Below are 19,774 nucleotides of genomic sequence, written 5' to 3'. Positions count from 1 at the left end.
TTGAACACATTTTAACTCTAAGTTCTTAAAATATTTCACTTCTATTCCACATCAAGCCTTACATATATGTTCTGGCCAAAAAATCATAAGTAAAATTAAATCTTTATGAAGGAAATTTTCACCAAAGTATGTGGTTCTGAAAACTTATAATTTTTTCCTCTTCCTTATTCAAAATCTATCATGACAACAAATTTGATGGCACAAATTATATTAATAACATATTTTTCTTATGTACGTATATGGCAGTTTGGTCTTTTGCTTTATATTAATTAATTTTAACTTTTTCCTAAGCATTTCTTACAAGTATGAATATATTCTTTCAGTTCCCAGTTTCAAAATTATACTCTGGCAATAATACTGGAACTATATTTTATTTCATTATAGTTTATACAGGCTACATAAAATTATTATTTAGACATGGGCCTAGTGATTAAACAACAACAAAGACCATGTAGAAATAAATCTTTAACTATTTAAGATTTTGTCTTTGTCTTTACTGATATTTCAGTTCCTTTGCCATAGTCCTTAATAATGACTGGCTTATTTTTTTCTTTTTGGTGAAGAGCAAGCAAAATGCACATGTAATTTATATTCTTGACCAAACAAGTAACTGATTACTCATTCTTCTGTGAGTTACTTAACATAACATTTTGATAAATATGTTCTTACTAATAGGGGGAAAATGTGGTCAAAAACACAATAAACAAGAGGACATGTGTTGGACTCTCCAATAAATTGGCTTCACTTAAGTTAAGGTTGGCTGGCTCAGTTCCTAGTAAGGAATGTGGTATTTATAGTTCCAGGAAACTGAAGCAATTGACACATTGAGGCCAACATTCTGAACAGGAAGATGTTGGTAAATCTCTTAATTTCACCTTATTCTTAGGTCAGAGTAAATAAATTAAAACATAAAATTTCTGAAAGGAGGCAGTACAGAAGGCAACATGCTACCAAAGCAATAGAGAGAGAAGAAACTGAACCATGTAGAGAAGATATGACCAGACGAAAATACAGGAAAATAGAAGCGAGTTGCAGACCATCACAAGACGAGAGAAGAAGCTATTGAGACTTGAAAGAAAACATACAAAATGGGAGAGTTTTGAAACAGAAGGGAAAATAGAAAAGTAAACAGGAATTATTAGATATAAGAAAAAGTGAAATCATAATGTAAAATATTCAACATATTTATAGTATTTGGGGGCCCCAATGAAAGTAAAACAGAGGAATTAATATAAAAGCCATTATTAGTGATTATAACTATTTTGTTAAGGAGAAACAAAAAAGTAGTGGATATAAATATATACACGTATATGTGCTATTTTAATAAAAAGAGAGACATGGTTTAATGCAAATAGTTTTATTATATATTTACAAGTAATCTGACATTGGGTAGAAGAAATACCTATAGTATCATTTTAATATAAAATGACAAATGACTTTAATAAATTAAAATGACAATTTTTACTGAAAAATTAAATAGCAATCATGTAAAAATAGTTTTAAATTATCAATAAATTTTTCTGTTTACTATCTCAAATATAGCACTAATGAGTTTTTCAAGTGTCCAAAGAAATAATGGGCAAAGTATATGTGCTCTCAAGCAGATATGATCTAGTGGTGATGATGAGAATGATATTCAATAAATTAAGATGGCTAGCTGAGTGGTGATTTTAGGTCCTTTTAGTTATAGTTATGAAGAAGGGAAATTCTGAGAAAGTGACATTAATTGGTGATCAGTAATGGTACCCTGTTACCTTTTCTATGGATAGGCAGTGAGTTCAATGAACCAGAGAATACCAGAGTAGAAATGGTTAGAACCAAGTGTTCAGTGTTTATATTATGTGATGTAATGGAAGAAAGACTGTGGTTTAGTGCTTTAGAAAGTTCTACCATGCCTTAAAACTTACAACAATATTTTAACCTTTGAATGTGTAGGCAATTTGAACTGTTATTATTATATTCATAGGTTAAAACATCATTTGTGTTAATGCAATCCAGATGTAACCACCATAACAACAGTTAGTTTTCACAAATTACAAATATTAGGCTAAAATAATTACACATACAGAGTATATAATAAAATACAAACAACTTACAACCTTAAAGAATTCAATTTTTAACTCTAGTGATTTTTATATAATAAGATTTGATAGATTTTATCTTAAACGTGCAAACAGAAGAGGGCACAATTGGTTTCCACTGAGATTGTACCAAACAACAAAAATCGAGGCAGGATCTAATATATCCTTGGATTGCAAGAATATAAGATGCACCACTTATAGAGAAAACGGGATGAGATTCCTGCCCAGGAAGCTTTGTTTAAGCTGTTGTTATCTGGGTATCCATCAAAGCCGAAACTTAAGAGTATGTTTTGTTGTTGTAGGGCTAACAGCACCAATTGTGCTTACAGTTTGTTTTGTATTTACATTCATATAACACAGGTATCAGTAGAAAAACTTTGTCAAGAAAACATCTTTTCTACAACACAAAGTACCAGTATTTTGCCAAGATGTAATTCCAATCAATCAAATACTCAAATGCTATTTGTTTGAAGCAAAGAAGCAAAGATACTGGCCACAGGTAGCATTAATCATGCAGTTGTTAACAATACAGGATAAAAATGAAGACGCTTCTTTGAAAGCTGCCACACATGAACAAAGGTTAACTGATTTCCCTTGATCTCATCCAGATTGGTTTCTGAACAATTTTTCTTGCCCCAGAAATTATGTAAAAATTATCAGAAAAATTACTCACTCCAAGGTCACCTGGGCCACAGCGTCCATTGAACTGTATCCATTTTCCATGAAAATCTCTGTATATCGGCCCATTTTGATTGCTTCTAGCCATTCGCCCACTGATCTGTAGGCCCCAGATCCCAGTGAGCCATGTTCTGCCAATAAATTAGATACTCTAAAACACAAAAAACACAAATATTAAAAATTTTTATTGTAATATTAACTCATTACCAATGGATCTTTGAGTTTATTAGTATATTTATAGGAGAAAAATATACAAATGCTAACAAGGAAGAAAATAATTCAAAAAACAGAATGCAAAAATCAGCCTATTCAGATTTTTTCTATCCATAGTTAACAATGACTTATAATGGTTTGATAACTGAATTTTCTGTAATACAAAACATTAGCTAAAAATTCCATGTTAGTAATTTAGATGTATTTATTTCCTACTGTGGTTTTGTTTGTAAAATAAAGAAAACGCTACCAAATAGAGAGATGCAGGATAATTTGTGTAAAGTCAATTGCTTCTAGACTCCGCTAGAGAAACTTGTGCTCATTTAATCTTATTTCATAGAAGACCAGAAATCAGTTATCCTTTATTTTATGCTCTTACAGAGGAGTGCTTGTTAATTCACCTAAGAGTGGTAGAACTGGAAAGCAAAATGTAACTCTTAATATTAATACATAAGAAAACAAAATAGAATTAATCAAACTATGTGATGCTCTTAACTATATTAAATTTACACTCCTTGACCAATAATATACGAAATAATGATGATGATTTCTGGAAATGTATCCTAAGGAAATAATCAGGAAAATAGCAAAAAATAACATGTACACTTTTTTGCTAAAGAAACATCAGTTCAGTTCAGTTCAGTTGCTCAGTTGTATCCAACTCTTTGCGACCCCATGAATCGCAGCACACCAGGCCTCCCTGTCCATCACCAACTCCCGGTGTTTACCCAAACCCATGTCCATCGAGCCAGTGATGACATCCAACCATCTCATCCTCTGTCGTCCCCTTTTCCTCCTGCCCCCAATCCTTCTGGAGTTATTTCTTCACTGATCTCCAGTAGCATACTGGGCACCTACCGACCTGGGTAGTTCATCTTTCAGTGTCCTATCTTTTTGCCTTTTCATACTGTTCATGGGGTTCTCAAGGCAAGAATACTGAAGTGGTTTGCCATGCCCTTCTCCAGTGGACCACATTCTGTCAGACCTCTCCACCATGACCCATCAAAAGCAATTTAAATGTCCATCAGTGGGACTTTACTTCAGTACATTTCAACCATTAGTACAGGACAAATATCTTTCTTTCTACTCATGTTCTCTGTACTTTCTCACATCCCATTTATACTTCAACCTACTTTGGTATAGTTTCTTCCAAATCAATTTTATAAAAATTTCTCTGGTTAAAGTGAATAATGATCTCGCTTATGTCAAAATCTGTGAAGATTTTCCAATAAGTCAGATGACTAACCTCTCAGAAACATTCAACAATCACCACTACTACCTTCTCCCCCTTGCACTCTTACCTTATCTCAACCTTTTTTGAATCACTGTTCTTTCTTTTGTGGCTTCCATAACATGGTATGCTTTTCTTCAATCTCCTTTGCTTGCTCTTTTGTTTGCCTTTAAAATTTGGAGGGAGCCAGGACATGGCCCTACATCTTCTCTACTCAGGCTATAACTTAACTTTGGGGAGTTTTACCCACTTGCATGCTTCAAACGGCATCTATTTTTCTCTGATTTTCATCTCCTGCCTAAGTCGCTCATATATTCACATGTCTACTTCATGACTCCATAGTTCTTGAGATTCTAATCACAACATGTCCAACACCACACTACTCATCTTCTACACATCCAATTCCTTCTGAAGTCCTCCTTCTTATAGTCTATGATACAACTGTCTGCTCCTTCCTTGTCTTCAGTCCCTTCACAATCTATAATTGTGTTTCTTATCTATTCTACTTCCAATGTATTGCAAATCTGACCACTTCTCTCTGCCACCAGCTTAGTTCAAGACATCATCATGTCTTATCTGCCCAAGCACATTAGCTTATAGTTATTCTGCTAAAGTTTACTCTCACTCTCCACTCTAAAACTAAAGTTTTTTTTTAAGTTTTTATTTTATTTCATCTCTCTCTCCCGCAAGAGTTTGTTGCTCATTTCTGCATACTCAGCACCTAGCCCACAGCCTGACACAGAATACACACATGAATATTTATTGGATGAATAAGTAGATATTTTGTAGTAATTTGTAGTCAATAAGTAGTAGAGTCAAAGATTTGTTGAATTTGGAGAACAGGATCTTGAAGTTGAGATAACATAAGAGATGCAATTTGGGGTAATAGCAAAGTATAGAATATGACTATGAAAAAGAGTCCAAGGTGGGTTAGAGACCAAAATCATTGAAGGAGAAAATTTCAAGGTATTCAAAAATATTTGAATATCATCTACATGTTTACTCAATTCACCTAATTTTGTGACATGTGTAGGAATAGAGAGAAAGAGACGGTGAATCAGGAACTAACACCTTCAAGAACCAGGACTTGTAGATGAATGAATAAAAAATCAGGTAGAGAGTGATACAGCCCTCCCCCGAGTATCTGCAGCTGACTGATTCCAGGACTGGCTCTCCACCCAGTTAATACTCAAATCCATGGATGCTCAAGTTCTTTTTATAAAATGGTGTACTACAGTCAGCCCTCTGCGTCCACACATACAGAGGGTTGGCCGTATCGTCTTAAGCTAAATCTGTTAAAATGAAACCTAGCAAGCTGAATTCTATGTAATACATATATAAAGTAATATGTAAATTTGTTGGAAATTTTTCAACTGCTCTCAACCTATAATGATGACGCTGAAATTAATACAATTTAGAACTTAAAATTTCTTTTTATGATTTCCTTTCCTTACATCAATTTGTGACAACATAATTTGAACAACTAGAGAGAAACACAATATTTTAGATGACAACAAACAATTTAAAAGCAGTTATTTCAGGAATAACATAAGGAGTGATCTCTAAGATGCATTCTCCATTTGCTACCACAGAAAGCTAATGAGCCTGAACAGAGTTTGAAGATTCATTCCTCATTTGTATTTAAAAATGACTCTTTGTCTAGTAAACAAATGTTTATACCAGAGCCACAGAACTTATGTAACTTTATCAATAAAGTTTTTCTCATTTGGTTCATACTATGGGCAGCCAATTCAGCTACCAGCAGGATACCTTTTCTTGTAGAGAAAGATAACTGCCTTATATATAATGGAAATAATAATCTGGTATATTTCCTAGTACATAATCAAAATTATTTACTTTTTGAGAGGACAATTTTTTAATTTTTCAAGTAAAAGAATTAAGAATTCTTTATATAAGGTAACATTATTTAAATGCATTTACATGCATTCAGAAAAGTTTAAAAAATGCTCATTTGTTCATACAACTTTTTTCCACAAGATTACTCATTTATTAGTTTCAAGTCCTGTTCATACTACACAGTAAATGATTATTCAAATATCTATACTCAACTGGATAAGAGGAAAGAGTCCTTTCAGGAGTTGTTGATGTTTATAGAATATGACAGGTTGAGAAATCTAGCTAAGGAAATCAGGAGTAATTGTTACGTATCTCTGGTTTAAAATTTTATCAGTGCTTAACTGGCTTTTTTCCACGATCTTATAATCTTATAGGTTTCCCTATCCAAACCTATGTGGGGTTCAAAGCACTGGAGAGTACATATATCTGGGGATTTTTAAAAAATATTACCTGAATTTGACTACAGTAACATTTATCTGAAACTGGTAGGTTACACTATTAGATTAGGTATAGGTGTTTTTAAGTATAATTTAATCATTTATATTTCATTCATGTAAATAACATTATGCAAAAACCATATTCAAGTAAATTAGTGTAATATAGGTTTATAGGCTAGGATGTGTACAAAAATAATTTCATTAACTTGATATCTGTGGCATTAATCTGAATTTGCTATATTCAGAAAAATCTTCCCAGTTTGGTCTTGTACCTGCTTGATGCATTAACCAGTGTCTTCAAACTACTTGGGTTACGGATCAGCTTGTCCAACATGTTGACAATTTCTTCAAACTTGGGCCTGCTATTTCGATCTTTCTGCCAGCAATCCAGCATTAATTGGTAGAGAGCAGCAGGGCAGTCCATGGGGCTTGGCAGACGGTAGCCTTCCTCTACTGCTTTAATCACCTGCGTAAAGTGAAAGAGAACGGGTCCCCCAGTGCCACAGATTAAATACAGAATAGCTTGAGAAATTTCCCAGTGCTCAGCTTGCATCCTTACTCTTATTCTTGCAATAACAACCAGCATCACTGCCTCTAACACCTTCCATTACTCCTTTTGATGCAAAATACGATGAAAAGAAATAATAGGCTATCATACAATGTAAGATAGGCTTTTCTCACTCATGATAAAGAAAATAAATGGTAATCATTTTTCCTAAAATCTTGATAAAGAGTGATTTTTAAAATTAATTGACATAAAAGTAAACAGTTCATGCTTTATTTATCCTCACATTCTGGAATCAAATAGAGATTAACTTTTCTAGTGACTTCTCTGAAAATTTAATGTCTTTTTAATGAAAAATTATGTGTAGAACCACATTTTTTAAAATAATCTAAAGAGACTTTTGGATGGCAAATGATGGATAAGTCAAAGACTAAATTAGCATAACTGTCTCATGTATCATTTAACAATATCAAGGTCTGGCTGTTTATTATCATCTACTATTTTCAGTCTGGAATTTCGAATGACTGTTTAGTAGTGTGAGCATTACAAACATCATTGATTTTAAATGCAACCACACATATGAGTATCAGTCTAACTGTGAGATATTTTTTTATCAAAAACATTCTTAATGTTGCTGCTGCCATCAAAATATCTAACTCCAGAAGAGAATGGTGTATGTTATCAAACAATAATATATATTTTATTCAATTATTAAAATTCTAATATTTAAATGATACCCCAAACCAATAATGATGAACATATTTCTCAAATCCTATTTGAATAGTTTCTTAATGATTGTTAAGTGTTTGTTTCAACAAACACTTTAGATTTGACCTGACAATTAGAAAAAATAGAATTTAGAATAGAGAGTTTATAAAGACAGTTTTAAAAAGGTTGGAGAGAAATCAGTCTTCTAATGATAAAGGACACAGCATTTGAACAAAAGCAGGGGCAGATGGAGGAAGACAAAATGGCCGATTTCAGAGACACTGCTAACACACGGGTAGAGGGGATAGTAGAGAAAATTTTTGAGAGAAAATAAGTTCAAGCCTTTCATGCTGGTTGATTGTTGCTGTTAATTTTAGGTAAGAACACTTATGGGGGTGAGAAATGTTGACAGGTATAATTTGGAGCTTGTTTTATTTGAGGTAAGTTTAGGCAACTGCAGATGGCAATTTGCAGGAATCTGGCTAGAGTACAGGAGATATTTGGGCTGATAATATGAATGTGAGGGTCATCAGCACTTGGTCACAGCTTGAAGTCGGGTGTAGTTTATAGCTCCCTGGGAAGGACACAAAATAAAGGTTTCTGAGAAGCACCAATAGTTAAGTTCAGGCAAAGAAATAAAAAGAACTCAAGGACTCTGAGAGTCATCTACTGCGTTAGTTGACTCAAAAACAATACAAAAAGTTAAAAGGCAAATCATAGTTGAAAATATTTAAAAAATCATAACATACAGTTAACATATCTAGTGTATTAAAATCTCATGCAGTATTGAGAAGTAAAATAATAAAACAACAAATAAGAAATAGGTACTAATAAAAAATTTACAAAAGAAAAAAGTGCTAAATCAATTCTGAGAAATTATTATCACTAGTGATCAAATAAATGAATAGTAAAAATTAAAGTGCCATTTGTACTCCTATATTAATGCAAGTACATTTATTAATTTGCATATTATAAGACTCCACATTGTTTATAAGGACAATGGTTATTCTCTAATAATGTCTATGTAGCAGAATTAAATGTCTTGATAGAGTTTATATCATGAAATATTTTATTATGCAGTGAAAATAGTCATTCATATTTACATAAAACCTGATATGTATTATAATGTGCTTATGCTCAAAGCTTGATACTAATTATGCCTATTTTTTTTAACATCTATTTTCAAAAATTATTTTCTTTCCTTCTCTGATCAGCTAGTCTTACAAATCAGGGGTCCCCAAACTCCGGGATCTAAAGCCTGATGATCTGAGGTGGAGCTAATGTAATAATATTAGAAATAAAGTGCACAATAAATGTAATGTGTTTGAATCATGCCTCCTCTTTTCTCCTCCCCCAACACCCTATATCCTAGTCCACGGAAAAATTGTCTTCCATGAAACGGGTCGCTGCTGCCAAAAAGCTTGGGGAATGGAGGGCGGGGCTAAGATGGCGGAGGAATAGGACGGAGAGACCACTCTCTCCTCTACAAATTTATCGAAAGAACATCTGAACGCTGACCAAACTTCACAAAACTACTTCTGAAGGCTGGCTGAGGACGTCAGGCTTTCACAAAAACTGCGCATTATCTTCAAAAGAGGTAGGAGAAATTATAAAAGATAAAAAGAGAGACAAAAGAGTTAGGGACGGAGACCCGTCCCGGGGAGGGAGTCGTAAAAGAGGAGGAATTTCCAAGCACCAGGAAACCCTCTCACCGGCGGGTGTGGGGGAGGATTTTTTATCTCGGAGGGCAACGTAACTGGGAGGAAAAAATAAATAAAATCCACAGATTACGTGCCTAAAGCAACTCCCAGCAAAGAACCCCAGGCGCTCGCATCATCCGCCACCAGCAAGTGGGGGCTGAACGGAGAGGAGCGGGCGGCATTGCCTAGGGTAAGGACCGGGCCCAAGTGCCCCGAGGGCGATCTGAGGGAGCTAACGTGAGATAGTAACCTAAACTGTGGGACAGCGAGAGAGAGAGAACTATCCCGCGAAAAGCCCAACTCTAAGGCAATGCCGGCCCGCTCACAGAACAAAGGACTGAGCGATACCAGAGGAGAGCTAGCCGGCTGCGGACCGCCCCATCCCCCGCCGGACACAGCGGGCAGGCGGGGCCCGCCAGAGCCGGAAAGGGGCAAACTCGGCTCCAGAGAGGGCACCCCCTACCAAACTGCAAACAGGCTCCCAGTTTCTAAGCAAAGACTGCCTGAGATCCCGGAGGGTTGACAGCCGCTGGGAGGGTCGCAGCCAGAGACCAGCTCCCCAGAACCGACACAAAGCACACCGGAGCCGGGCGCGCCCGTAAACCGAGGCGGGGACCAGGGTGGTGATAAGCCGCACCGCCCCAACAGGGGACAGCGCCCTCGCCAAACTTCTGGCCGCCTGGGCAGCGCCGACCGGGAACGGCACAAGCCGCGGGCGAAACCGAGTCTGCGCCTTTGTGGAGTAACCGGGAGCCTGAACCTGAGCGGCTTAGACCTGGGAAGTGCACGCAGCTCAGGGCCCGCTCCCCGGCCGAGTAACCTGAAGCCTGAGCAGGGTAGACGGGGAAAGCACACACGCCGTGAGCGGGGGCGACCCCAGTGCGGCCGAGACACTGCGAGCTTACCACACACACGCCAGAATTGCAGTGTTCCTTCCTCCCCACAGCACGATTGAACAAGCGAACCTAAAGAGATCACCTCCACCACTTTGTTGCAGGGCGGAAATTAGATACTGAAGAGATCTCCAAACAGAAGCCAAATAAACAGAGGGAAGCGCTTTGGAAGGGACAGGCCAACAGATTAAGATCCCTGTAGTTAATACCGACTGCATTAAAAAGGACCTATAGATCTTGAAAAGTATAAGCAGGAATAAGGATCTATCTAAAACTGAGCAGATCCCACACTGCTCACAACAGCTCCAGAGAAAGTCCGGGATATATATATTTTTTACTATTATTATTATTATTTTTTTTTTTTTAATTTTTTTTTTTTAATTAAAAAAATTTTTTTTTCTCTTCTTTCCTTTTTCTTCAAGTCCTCTATTACACCTTTAACTTTCATTTTCATAACCCACTATTAACTTGCAAAAAAAAAAACCCCTATTTTTGAAGCAAACTACATACATATATCTTATACCTTTTGTGTTTTCTTTTTTTTAATGTTTTTTTTTTCCTGTTCTACATTTTTTTACTGTTTCTTTTTTTACTGTTTTACTGTTTTTTTTCTTTTTACACTGTTTCCTTTTTTCTTTTTTTTTAGATTGTAAGTTTTATAAGAGTCTAACCTCTACTCTAGATTTTTAATCTTTGTTTTACATATTTGATATCAACTTTGTACATTTAAGAACCCAATCTTTAGGACCCATTTTTACTCAGGAGTGTGATCACTGGCCTGATCACTCTCTCCCCCTATTGATGCTCTTTCTTCTCCCCCAGGGAACCTCTATCTCCCACCCTCCTCCTTCTCTTCTCAACCCAATTCTGTGAATCTCTGAGGGTGTTCTGGGTACCGGAGAACACTTCAGGAACAGGATACTGCCCAGATCTCTCTCTCCCCTCTTGATTCCTCCCTTTCTACTCATGCTCACCTCTATTACCTTCCTCCCCCCTCTCTATGTATCTCTGTGAATCACTCTGAGGGTTCCAAACTGTGGAAAGCACAGAAGGAAGTGCTTACTGGCTAGATTGCTCTCTCCACATTTGAATTCCCCTCTTCCCCTCCTGGTCACCTCAACCCACCCGCCCACCTCATCTCTCCATGTAACTCAGTGAACCTTTCTGGGTATCCCTCACTGTGGAGAATCTTTTCAACATTAACCTAAAAGTTTTATTATTGAGGCTGTATGGAAGGAGAAGTCTTCAGGCTACTGCAAGAATAAGACTGAAAGCCAGGGGAAACATTAATTAATAAGAGACCATCCAATAGCTTCCATAAATTCACTGAAACCAAGCTCCACCCAAGAGACAATAAGTTCCAGAGCAAGACATACCACACAAATTCTCCAGCAACGCAGGAACATAGACCTGAGCATCAATATACAGGCTGCCCAGAGGCACACCAAATCCATAGACATCTCAAAAATTAATACTGGTCACTCCATTACACTCTAGAGAGCAGAAATCCAGCTCCACCCACCAGAACACCGACACAAGCTCCCCCAACCAGGAAACCTTGACAAGCCACCTGTCCAACCCCAACCGCAGTGAGGAACCTCCACAACAAAGAGGAACTTCATACTACCAGAATACAGAAGGGCCACGCCTAACACAGCAACCTAAACAAGATGAAAAGGCAGAGAAATACTCAGCAAGTAAAGGAAAATGAGAAATGCCCACAAAGCCAAACAAAAGAGGAGGAGATAGGGAATCTATCTGAAAAAGAATTTAGAATAAGGATAATAAAAATGATCCAAAATCTTGAAAGCAAAATGGAGTTACAGATAAATAGCCTGGAGACAAAGATTGAGAAGATGCAAGAAATGTTTATCAAGGACTTAGAAGAAATAAAAAGGAATCAATATAGAATGAATAATGAAATAAAGGAGATAAAAGACACTCTGGAGGGAACCAACAGTAGAATAACGGAGGCAGAAGATAGGATAAGTGAGGTAGAAGATAGAATGATGGAAATAAACGAAGCAGAGAGGAAAAAAGAAAAAAGAATCAAAAGAAATGAGGAAAACCTCCGGGACCTCTGGGACAATATGAAACGCCCCAACATTCGAATCATAGGAGTCCCAGAAGAAGAAGATAAAAGGAAAGGCCATGAAAAAATACTCGAGGAGATAATAGTTGAGAATTTCCCTAAATTGAGGAAAGAAATAGTCACAGAAGTCCAAGAAACCCAGAGAGTTCCAAACAGGATAAACCCAAGGCGAAACACCCCAAGACACATATTAATCAAATTAACAAAGATCAAACACAAAGAACAAATATTAAAAGCAGCAAGGGAAAAACAACAAATAACACACAAGGGGATCCCCATAAGGATAACAGCTGATCTTTCAATAGAAACCCTTCAGGCTAGAAGGGAATGGCAGGACATACTTAAAGTAATGAAAGAGAATAATCTACAACCCAGATTACTGTACCCAGCAAGGATCTCATTCAGATATGAAGGAGAATTCAAAAGCTTTACAGACAAGCAAGAGCTGAGGGAATTCAGCACCACCAAACCAGCTCTCCAGCAAATGCTAAAGGATCTTCTCTAAACAGGAAACACAGAAAGGATGTTTCAACACGAACTCAAAACAACAAAGTAAATGGCAACGGGATCATACTTATCAATAATTACCTTAAATGTAAATGGGTTGAATGCCCCAACCAAAAGACAAAGGGTTGCTGAATGGATACAAAAACAAGACCCCTATATATGCTGTCTACAAGAGACCCACCTCAAAACTAGGGACACACACAGGCTGAAAGTGAAAGGATGGAAAAACATATTCCATGCAAACGGAGACCAAAAGAAAGCAGGAGTCGCAATACTCATTTCAGATAAAATAGACTTTAAAATAAAGGATGTGAAAAGGGACAAAGAAGGACACTACATAAAGATCAAAGGATCAATTCAAGAAGAAGACGTAACAATCATAAATATATATGCACCCAACATAGGAGCACCACAATATATAAGGCAAATATTAACAAGTATGAAAGGGGAAATTAACAATAACACAATAATAGTGGGAGACTTTAATACTCCACTCACGCATATGGATAGATCAACTAAACAGAAAATTAACAAGGAAACACAAACTTTAAATGATACAATAGACAAATTAGATTTAATTGATATTTACAGGAGTTTCCACCCCAAAACAATCAATTTTACCTTTTTCTCAAGTGCACATGGAACTTTCTCCAGGATAGATCACATCCTGGGCCATAAATCTAGCCTTGGTAAATTCAAAAAAATTGAAATCATCCCAGCCATCTTCTCTGACCACAATGCAGTAAGATTAGACCTCAATTACAGGAAAAAAACTATTAAAAGTTCCAACATATGGAGGCTAAACAACACGCTTCTGAATAACCAACAAATCACAGAAGAAATCAAAAAAGAAATAAAATTATGCATAGAAACGAATGAAAATGAAAGCACAACAACCCAAAACCTATGGGACACTGTAAAAGCAATACTAAGGGGAAGGTTCATAGCAATACAGGCGTACCTCAAGAAACAAGAAAAAAATCAAATAAATCAACTAACTCTACACCTAAAGCAACTAGAGAAGGAAGAAATGAAAAACCCCAGGGTCAGTAGAAGGAAAGAAATCTTAAAAATTAGGGCAGAAATAAATGCAAAAGAAACAAAAGAGACCATAGCAAAAATCAACAAAACTAAAAGCTGGTTTTTCGAGAAGATAAACAAAATTGATAAGCCATTAGCCAGACTCATCAAGAAACAAAGGGAGAAGAATCAGATCAACAAAATTAGAAATGAAAATGGAGAGATCACAACAGACTCCACAGAAATACAAAGGATCATAAGAGACTACTACCAACAGCTATATGCCAATAAAATGGACAACTTGGAAGAAATGGACAAATTCTTAGAAAAGTATAACTTTCCAAAACTGAACCAGGAAGAAATAGAAGATCTTAACAGACCCATCACAAGCACGGAAATCGAAACTGTAATCAGAAATCTTCCAGCAAACAAAAGCCCAGGACCAGACGGCTTCACAGCGGAATTCTACCAAAAATTTAGAGAAGAGCTAACACCTATCCTACTCAAACTCTTCCAGAAAATTGCAGAAGATGGTAAACTTCCAAACTCATTCTATGAGGCCACCATCACCCTAATTCCAAAACCAGACAAAGATGTCACAAAAAAGGAAAACTACAGGCCAATATCACTGATGAACATAGATGCAAAAATCCTTAATAAAATTCTAGCAAACAGAATCCAACATCATATTAAAAAGATCATACATCATGACCAAGTGGGCTTTATCCCAGGAATGCAAGGTTTTTTTAACATCCGCAAATCAATCAATGTAATACACCACATTAACAAATTGAAAGAAAAAAACCATATGGTTATCTCAATAGATGCAGAAAAAGCCTTTGACAAAATTCAGCATCCATTTATGATTAAAACCCTCCAGAAAGCAGGAATAGAAGGAACATATCTCAACATAATAAAAGCTATATATGACAAACCCACAGCAAACATTATCCTCAATGGTGAAAAACTGAAAGCATTTCCCCTAAAGTCAGGAACAAGGCAAGGGTGCCCACTTTCACCACTACTATTCAACATAGTTTTGGAAGTTTTGGCCACAGCAATCAGAGCTGAAAAAGAAATAAAAGGAATACAGATAGGAAAAGAAGAAGTAAAACTCTCACTGTTTGCAGATGACATGATCCTCTACATAGAAAACCATAAAGACTCTACTAGAAAACAACTAGAGTTGATCAATGAATATAGTAAAGTTGCAGGATATAAAATTAACACAGAGAAATCCCTTGCATTCCTATACTCCAATATTAAGAAAACAGAAAGAGAAATTAAGGAAACAATACCATTCACCACTGCATCAAAAAGAATAAAATACTTAGGAATATATCTACCTAAAGAAACAAAAGACTTATATATAGAAAACTATAAAACACTGATGAAAGAAATCAAAGAGGACACAAACAGATGGAGAAATATACCGTGTTCATGGATTGGAAGAATTAATATAGTGAAAATGAGTATTCTACCCAAAGCAATCTACAGATTCAATGCAATCCCTATCAAGCTACCAATGGTATTTTTCACAGAACTAGAACAAATCATCTCACAATTTGTATGGAAATATAAGAAACCTCGAATAGCCAAAGCAATCTTGAGGAAGAAGAATGGAACTGGAGGAATCAACCTGCCTGACTTCAGGCTCTACTACAAAGCCACAGTCATCAAGACAGTATGGTATTGGCACAAAGATAGAAATATAGATCAATGGAACAAAATAGAAAGCCCAGAGATAAACCCACGCACATATGGACACCTTATCTTCGACAAAGGAGGCAAGAATATACAATGGAGAAAAGACAATCTCTTTAACAAGTGGTGCTGGGAAAACTGGTCAACCACTTGTAAAAGAATGAAACTAGAACACTTCCTAACACCGTACACAAAAATAAACTCAAAATGGATTAAAGATCTAAACGTAAGACCAGAAACAATAAAACTCCTAGAGGAAAACATAGGGAAACACTCTCCGACATAAATCACAGCAGGATCCTCCATGACCCACCTCCCAGAATATTGGAAATAAAAGCAAAAATAAACAAATGGGACCTAATTAAAATTAAAATCTTTTGCACAACAAAGGAAACTATAAACAAGGTGAAAAGACAGCCTCAGAATGGGAGAAAATAATAGCAAATGAAGCAACAGACAAACAATTAATCTCAAAAATATACAAGCAACTTCTGCAGCTGTATTCCCGAAAAATAAACGACCCGATCAAAAAATGGGCCAAAGAACTAAACAGACATTTCTCCAAAGAAGACATACAGATGGCTAACAAACACATGAAAAGATGCTCAACATCACTCATTATTAGAGAAATGCAAATCAAAACCACAATGAGGTATCATTTCACACCAGTCAGAATGGCTGCTATCCAAAAGTCTACAAGCAGTAAATGCTGGAGAGGGTGTGGAGAAAAGGGAACCCTCTTACACTGTTGGTGGGAATGCAAACTAGTACAGCCACTATGGAGAACAGTGTGGAGATTCCTTAAAAAACTGGGAATAGAACTGCCATATGACCCAGCAATCCCACTGCTGGGCATATACACCGAGGAAACCAGAATTGAAAGAGACGCGTGTACCCCAATGTTCATCGCAGCACTGTTTACAATAGCCAGGACATGGAAGCAACCTAGATGTCCATCAGCAGACGAATGGATAAGGAAGCTGTGGTACATATACACAATGGAATATTACTCAGCCATTAAAAAAAATACATTTGAATCGGTTCTACTGAGATGGATGAAACTGGAGCCCATTATACAGAGTGAAGTAAGCCAGAAAGAAAAACAACAATACAGTATACTAATGCATATATATGGAATTTGAAAGATGGTAACGATAACCCTATATGCGAGACAGAATAAGAGACACAGATGCATGGAACAATTTTATGGACTCTGAGGGAGAAGGTGAGGGTGGGACGTTCTGGGAGAATGGCATTGAGACATGTGTATTGTCATATGTGAAACAGAGCACCATTCCATGTTCGATGCATGTGACAAGGGCTCAGGGCTGGGGCAATGGGATGATCCAGAAGGATGGGATGGGGAGGGAGGTGGGTGGGGGGTCCGGGAAGGGGAACACATGTAAACCCATTGCTGATTCATGTCAATGTATGGCAAAAACTATTACAATATTGTAAAGTAATTAGCCCCCAACTAAAATAAATAAATTTATAAAAAAAATAAATAAATAAAATAAAAAAAAAATAAATAAATAAATAAATAAATAAAAGTGCAGGAAAGCTCTGATGTACCGTCTAAAGAGAATACCTATGTTAGATAAGCTACATCCGGGCATTAATTATCATGCTGCGGGCTTTGCATGTGTGCATGCTTGGTCGAGCAGTCATGTCTGACTCTTTGTAACCCTGTGGACTGTAGCCTGTCAGGCTCCTCTGTCCACGGGATTTTCCAGGCAAGAATACTGGAGTGGGTTGCCATTTCTGAGCAACCTGGGAAGGCCATTGACTGTGAGTTCAATGTTAATAAAGCAACACTGTATTAAATAAGGTGTCTTTAAAATAAACATATATAAAACAAAAAACAAAAAAAAAAAAAAAAAGCTTGGGGACTGCTGTTATATGTGATCATGAAATGAATAAATTAAACCAATTCCTTAGTTAAAAAGGAATTTATAAGTTATTTGATCTGAGAAATTATTTCCAGAATATATTACTTAATTTTATTTTAGTTGTAATTTTATATATAGATATAATACTCTGTCTCTAAGCTAACTTAGAACTTGGCCCAGTAATGAAGTCATTGAGTTTAATTCTAAGTTCATCTTTAGAATTATATTAAAAATAGATTTAGTGCTATAATTTTAGATTCTATATTTGGACATTGTGCATTTTTTTTTTTTTCATTTTTACCTTTTGTTCCTTTCATAGCTTGAGGGAGAAATGAATGGTGTTACTACTCTAGTGGTTTGTGAAAAGCTAGAAATCTACCAAAGTTCTATGTAGGCTGTTCATTTTACCATACAATTTACAATGTATGGCCAATGAGTCATAATCTAATTAATTGACTGTTATTATGATTATATTTCTTAATGTACATGGTTGAGATGAACAAATGAATAGTTAAAAAATAAATAAAAAGATAGCCATAACTTTTACAGACAACCTGGCACCATTTCAGACTTCTATATCTGAGATATTGTCATATACTATGCATTTTCTTGGCACTGACATGTAAATCAATAGTCTGAACACAATTTAAAGAATGCTGCCTCTCCTTCCAATACATAAATCCCAACATTGAACACTATTATGATAAGGCAGTAATTACCTGGTGGTGACTCTGTTGAGCCCTTTCCATCATGCAAGTATCAGTGGGTTCATCTTTCAGGTACATATACCCTTTCTGGGTATGGTTTGCTTTTGCTACCCACAGAGAGCTCTAGCTAGTATTTATAGGTTGGAATGCCTGATCCACAAATATGAACTCACACCTAGCATATCACGTAACTAGAATATCCACTTCATCGTGAAGGATCTGTGAGCTTATCACATACATAAGGATATGCTGGTAAATATTTAACAAATTTCTCTTCTTGAGGGGAAAATAGATTTATAACATTGCTTTGTTGTTGTCCAGTTGCTACGTCATATCTGACTCTTTGCAACCCCATGAACTGCAGCATGCCAGGCTTCCCTGTCCTTAATTATCTCAAATTCATGTCCATTGAGTCAGTAATGCTATCTAACCATCTCATCCTCTGTCATCTTCTCTTTTTGCCTTCAATCTTTCCCAGCAATCTGGGTCTTTTCCAGTGAATTGGCTCTTCACATCAGGGGGCCAAAGTACTGGAGCTTCAGGTTCAGCATCAGTCCTTCCAATGAATATTCACGGTTGATTTCTTTCAGCAGCGACTGGTTTGATCTTCGTGCTGTCCAAGGGATTCTTCACCAGTACCACAATTCGAAAGCATCAACTCTTCAGCATTCAGCCTTCTTCATGGTCCAACTCTCAAATGACTACTGGAAAAAACCATCGGCTTGACAATAAGGACCTTTGTCGGCAAAATAACGTCTCTGTTTTGTAATACACTGTCTAAGTTTGTCATCGCTTTTCTTGCAAGGAGCAAGCCTTTTTTAAAAAATTCCATGGCTGCAGTCAATGTCTGCAATGATTTTGAAGCCTAAGAAAATAAAATCTGCCACTGTTTCCATTTTTCCCCTTCTATTTGCGATGAAATGATGGTATCAGATGACATGATCTTAGATTTTTGAATGTTGAGCTTTAAGCCAGCTTTTTCACTCTCATCTTTCAACTTCATCAAGAGGCTCTTTAGTTCCTCTTCACTTTTGCCATTAGAGTGGTATCATCTACATATCTGAAATTGTTGATATTTCTCCAGGTAATCTTCACTCCAGCTTGTGATTCATTCAGCCTGGCATTTCACATGGTGTCTCTGCATAGAAGTTAAATAAGCAGGGTGACAATATACAACCTTGAAATATTCCTTTCCCAATTTTGAACCAGTCAGTTGTTCCAAGTCCAGTTCTAACTGTCGTTTCTTGTCCTGAATGCAGGTTTCTCAGGAGACAGGTAAGATGGTCTAGTACAACTCTTTAAGAATTTTCCACAGTTTGTTGTGATCCACAACAAAGGCTTTCACACAGTCAATGAAGCAGAAGGTTTTTTTTTTTTTTTTTTAAGTTTCCTTACTTTTTCTATGATACATGGATGTTGGCAATTTGATCTCTGGTTCCTCTGCCTTTTCTAAATCCCTTTTGAACATCTGGTAGTTCTTGGTTCATGTACTGTTGAAATCTGGATTGAAGAGTTTTGAGCCTAACCTTACTAGCATGCAAAATGAGTGCAA

General features: G+C 36.5%; 1 protein-coding gene across 12 annotated transcripts in view; it reads right to left on the bottom strand.

The window, feature by feature from the left end:
- Positions 1 to 19,774, bottom strand: part of EPHA5 (EPH receptor A5) — a 394,095-nt gene that overhangs the window by 8,795 nt on the left and 365,526 nt on the right. For 11 of the 12 annotated variants that reach the window (XM_081504964.1, XM_081504794.1, XM_081505053.1 and 8 more), the window contains 2 exons: positions 6,770 to 6,963; positions 2,755 to 2,910 (listed from right to left, as the gene is read on the bottom strand). In XM_081504964.1, coding sequence (XP_081361090.1) covers positions 2,755 to 2,910; positions 6,770 to 6,963 — 350 coding nt within the window. Of the gene's footprint in view, positions 1 to 1,341; positions 2,911 to 6,769; positions 6,964 to 19,774 lie in introns of those variants that run through there. The other variant, XM_081505452.1, reaches the window with a different exon arrangement.

Source organism: Giraffa tippelskirchi, chromosome 1 (genome assembly GCF_054371585.1).
Source record: "Giraffa tippelskirchi isolate mGirTip1 chromosome 1, T2T-mGirTip1v1.2.pri, whole genome shotgun sequence".
NCBI classification, from domain to species: domain Eukaryota; kingdom Metazoa; phylum Chordata; class Mammalia; order Artiodactyla; family Giraffidae; genus Giraffa; species Giraffa tippelskirchi.
This window is presented reverse-complemented; position numbering and strand designations above follow the sequence as displayed.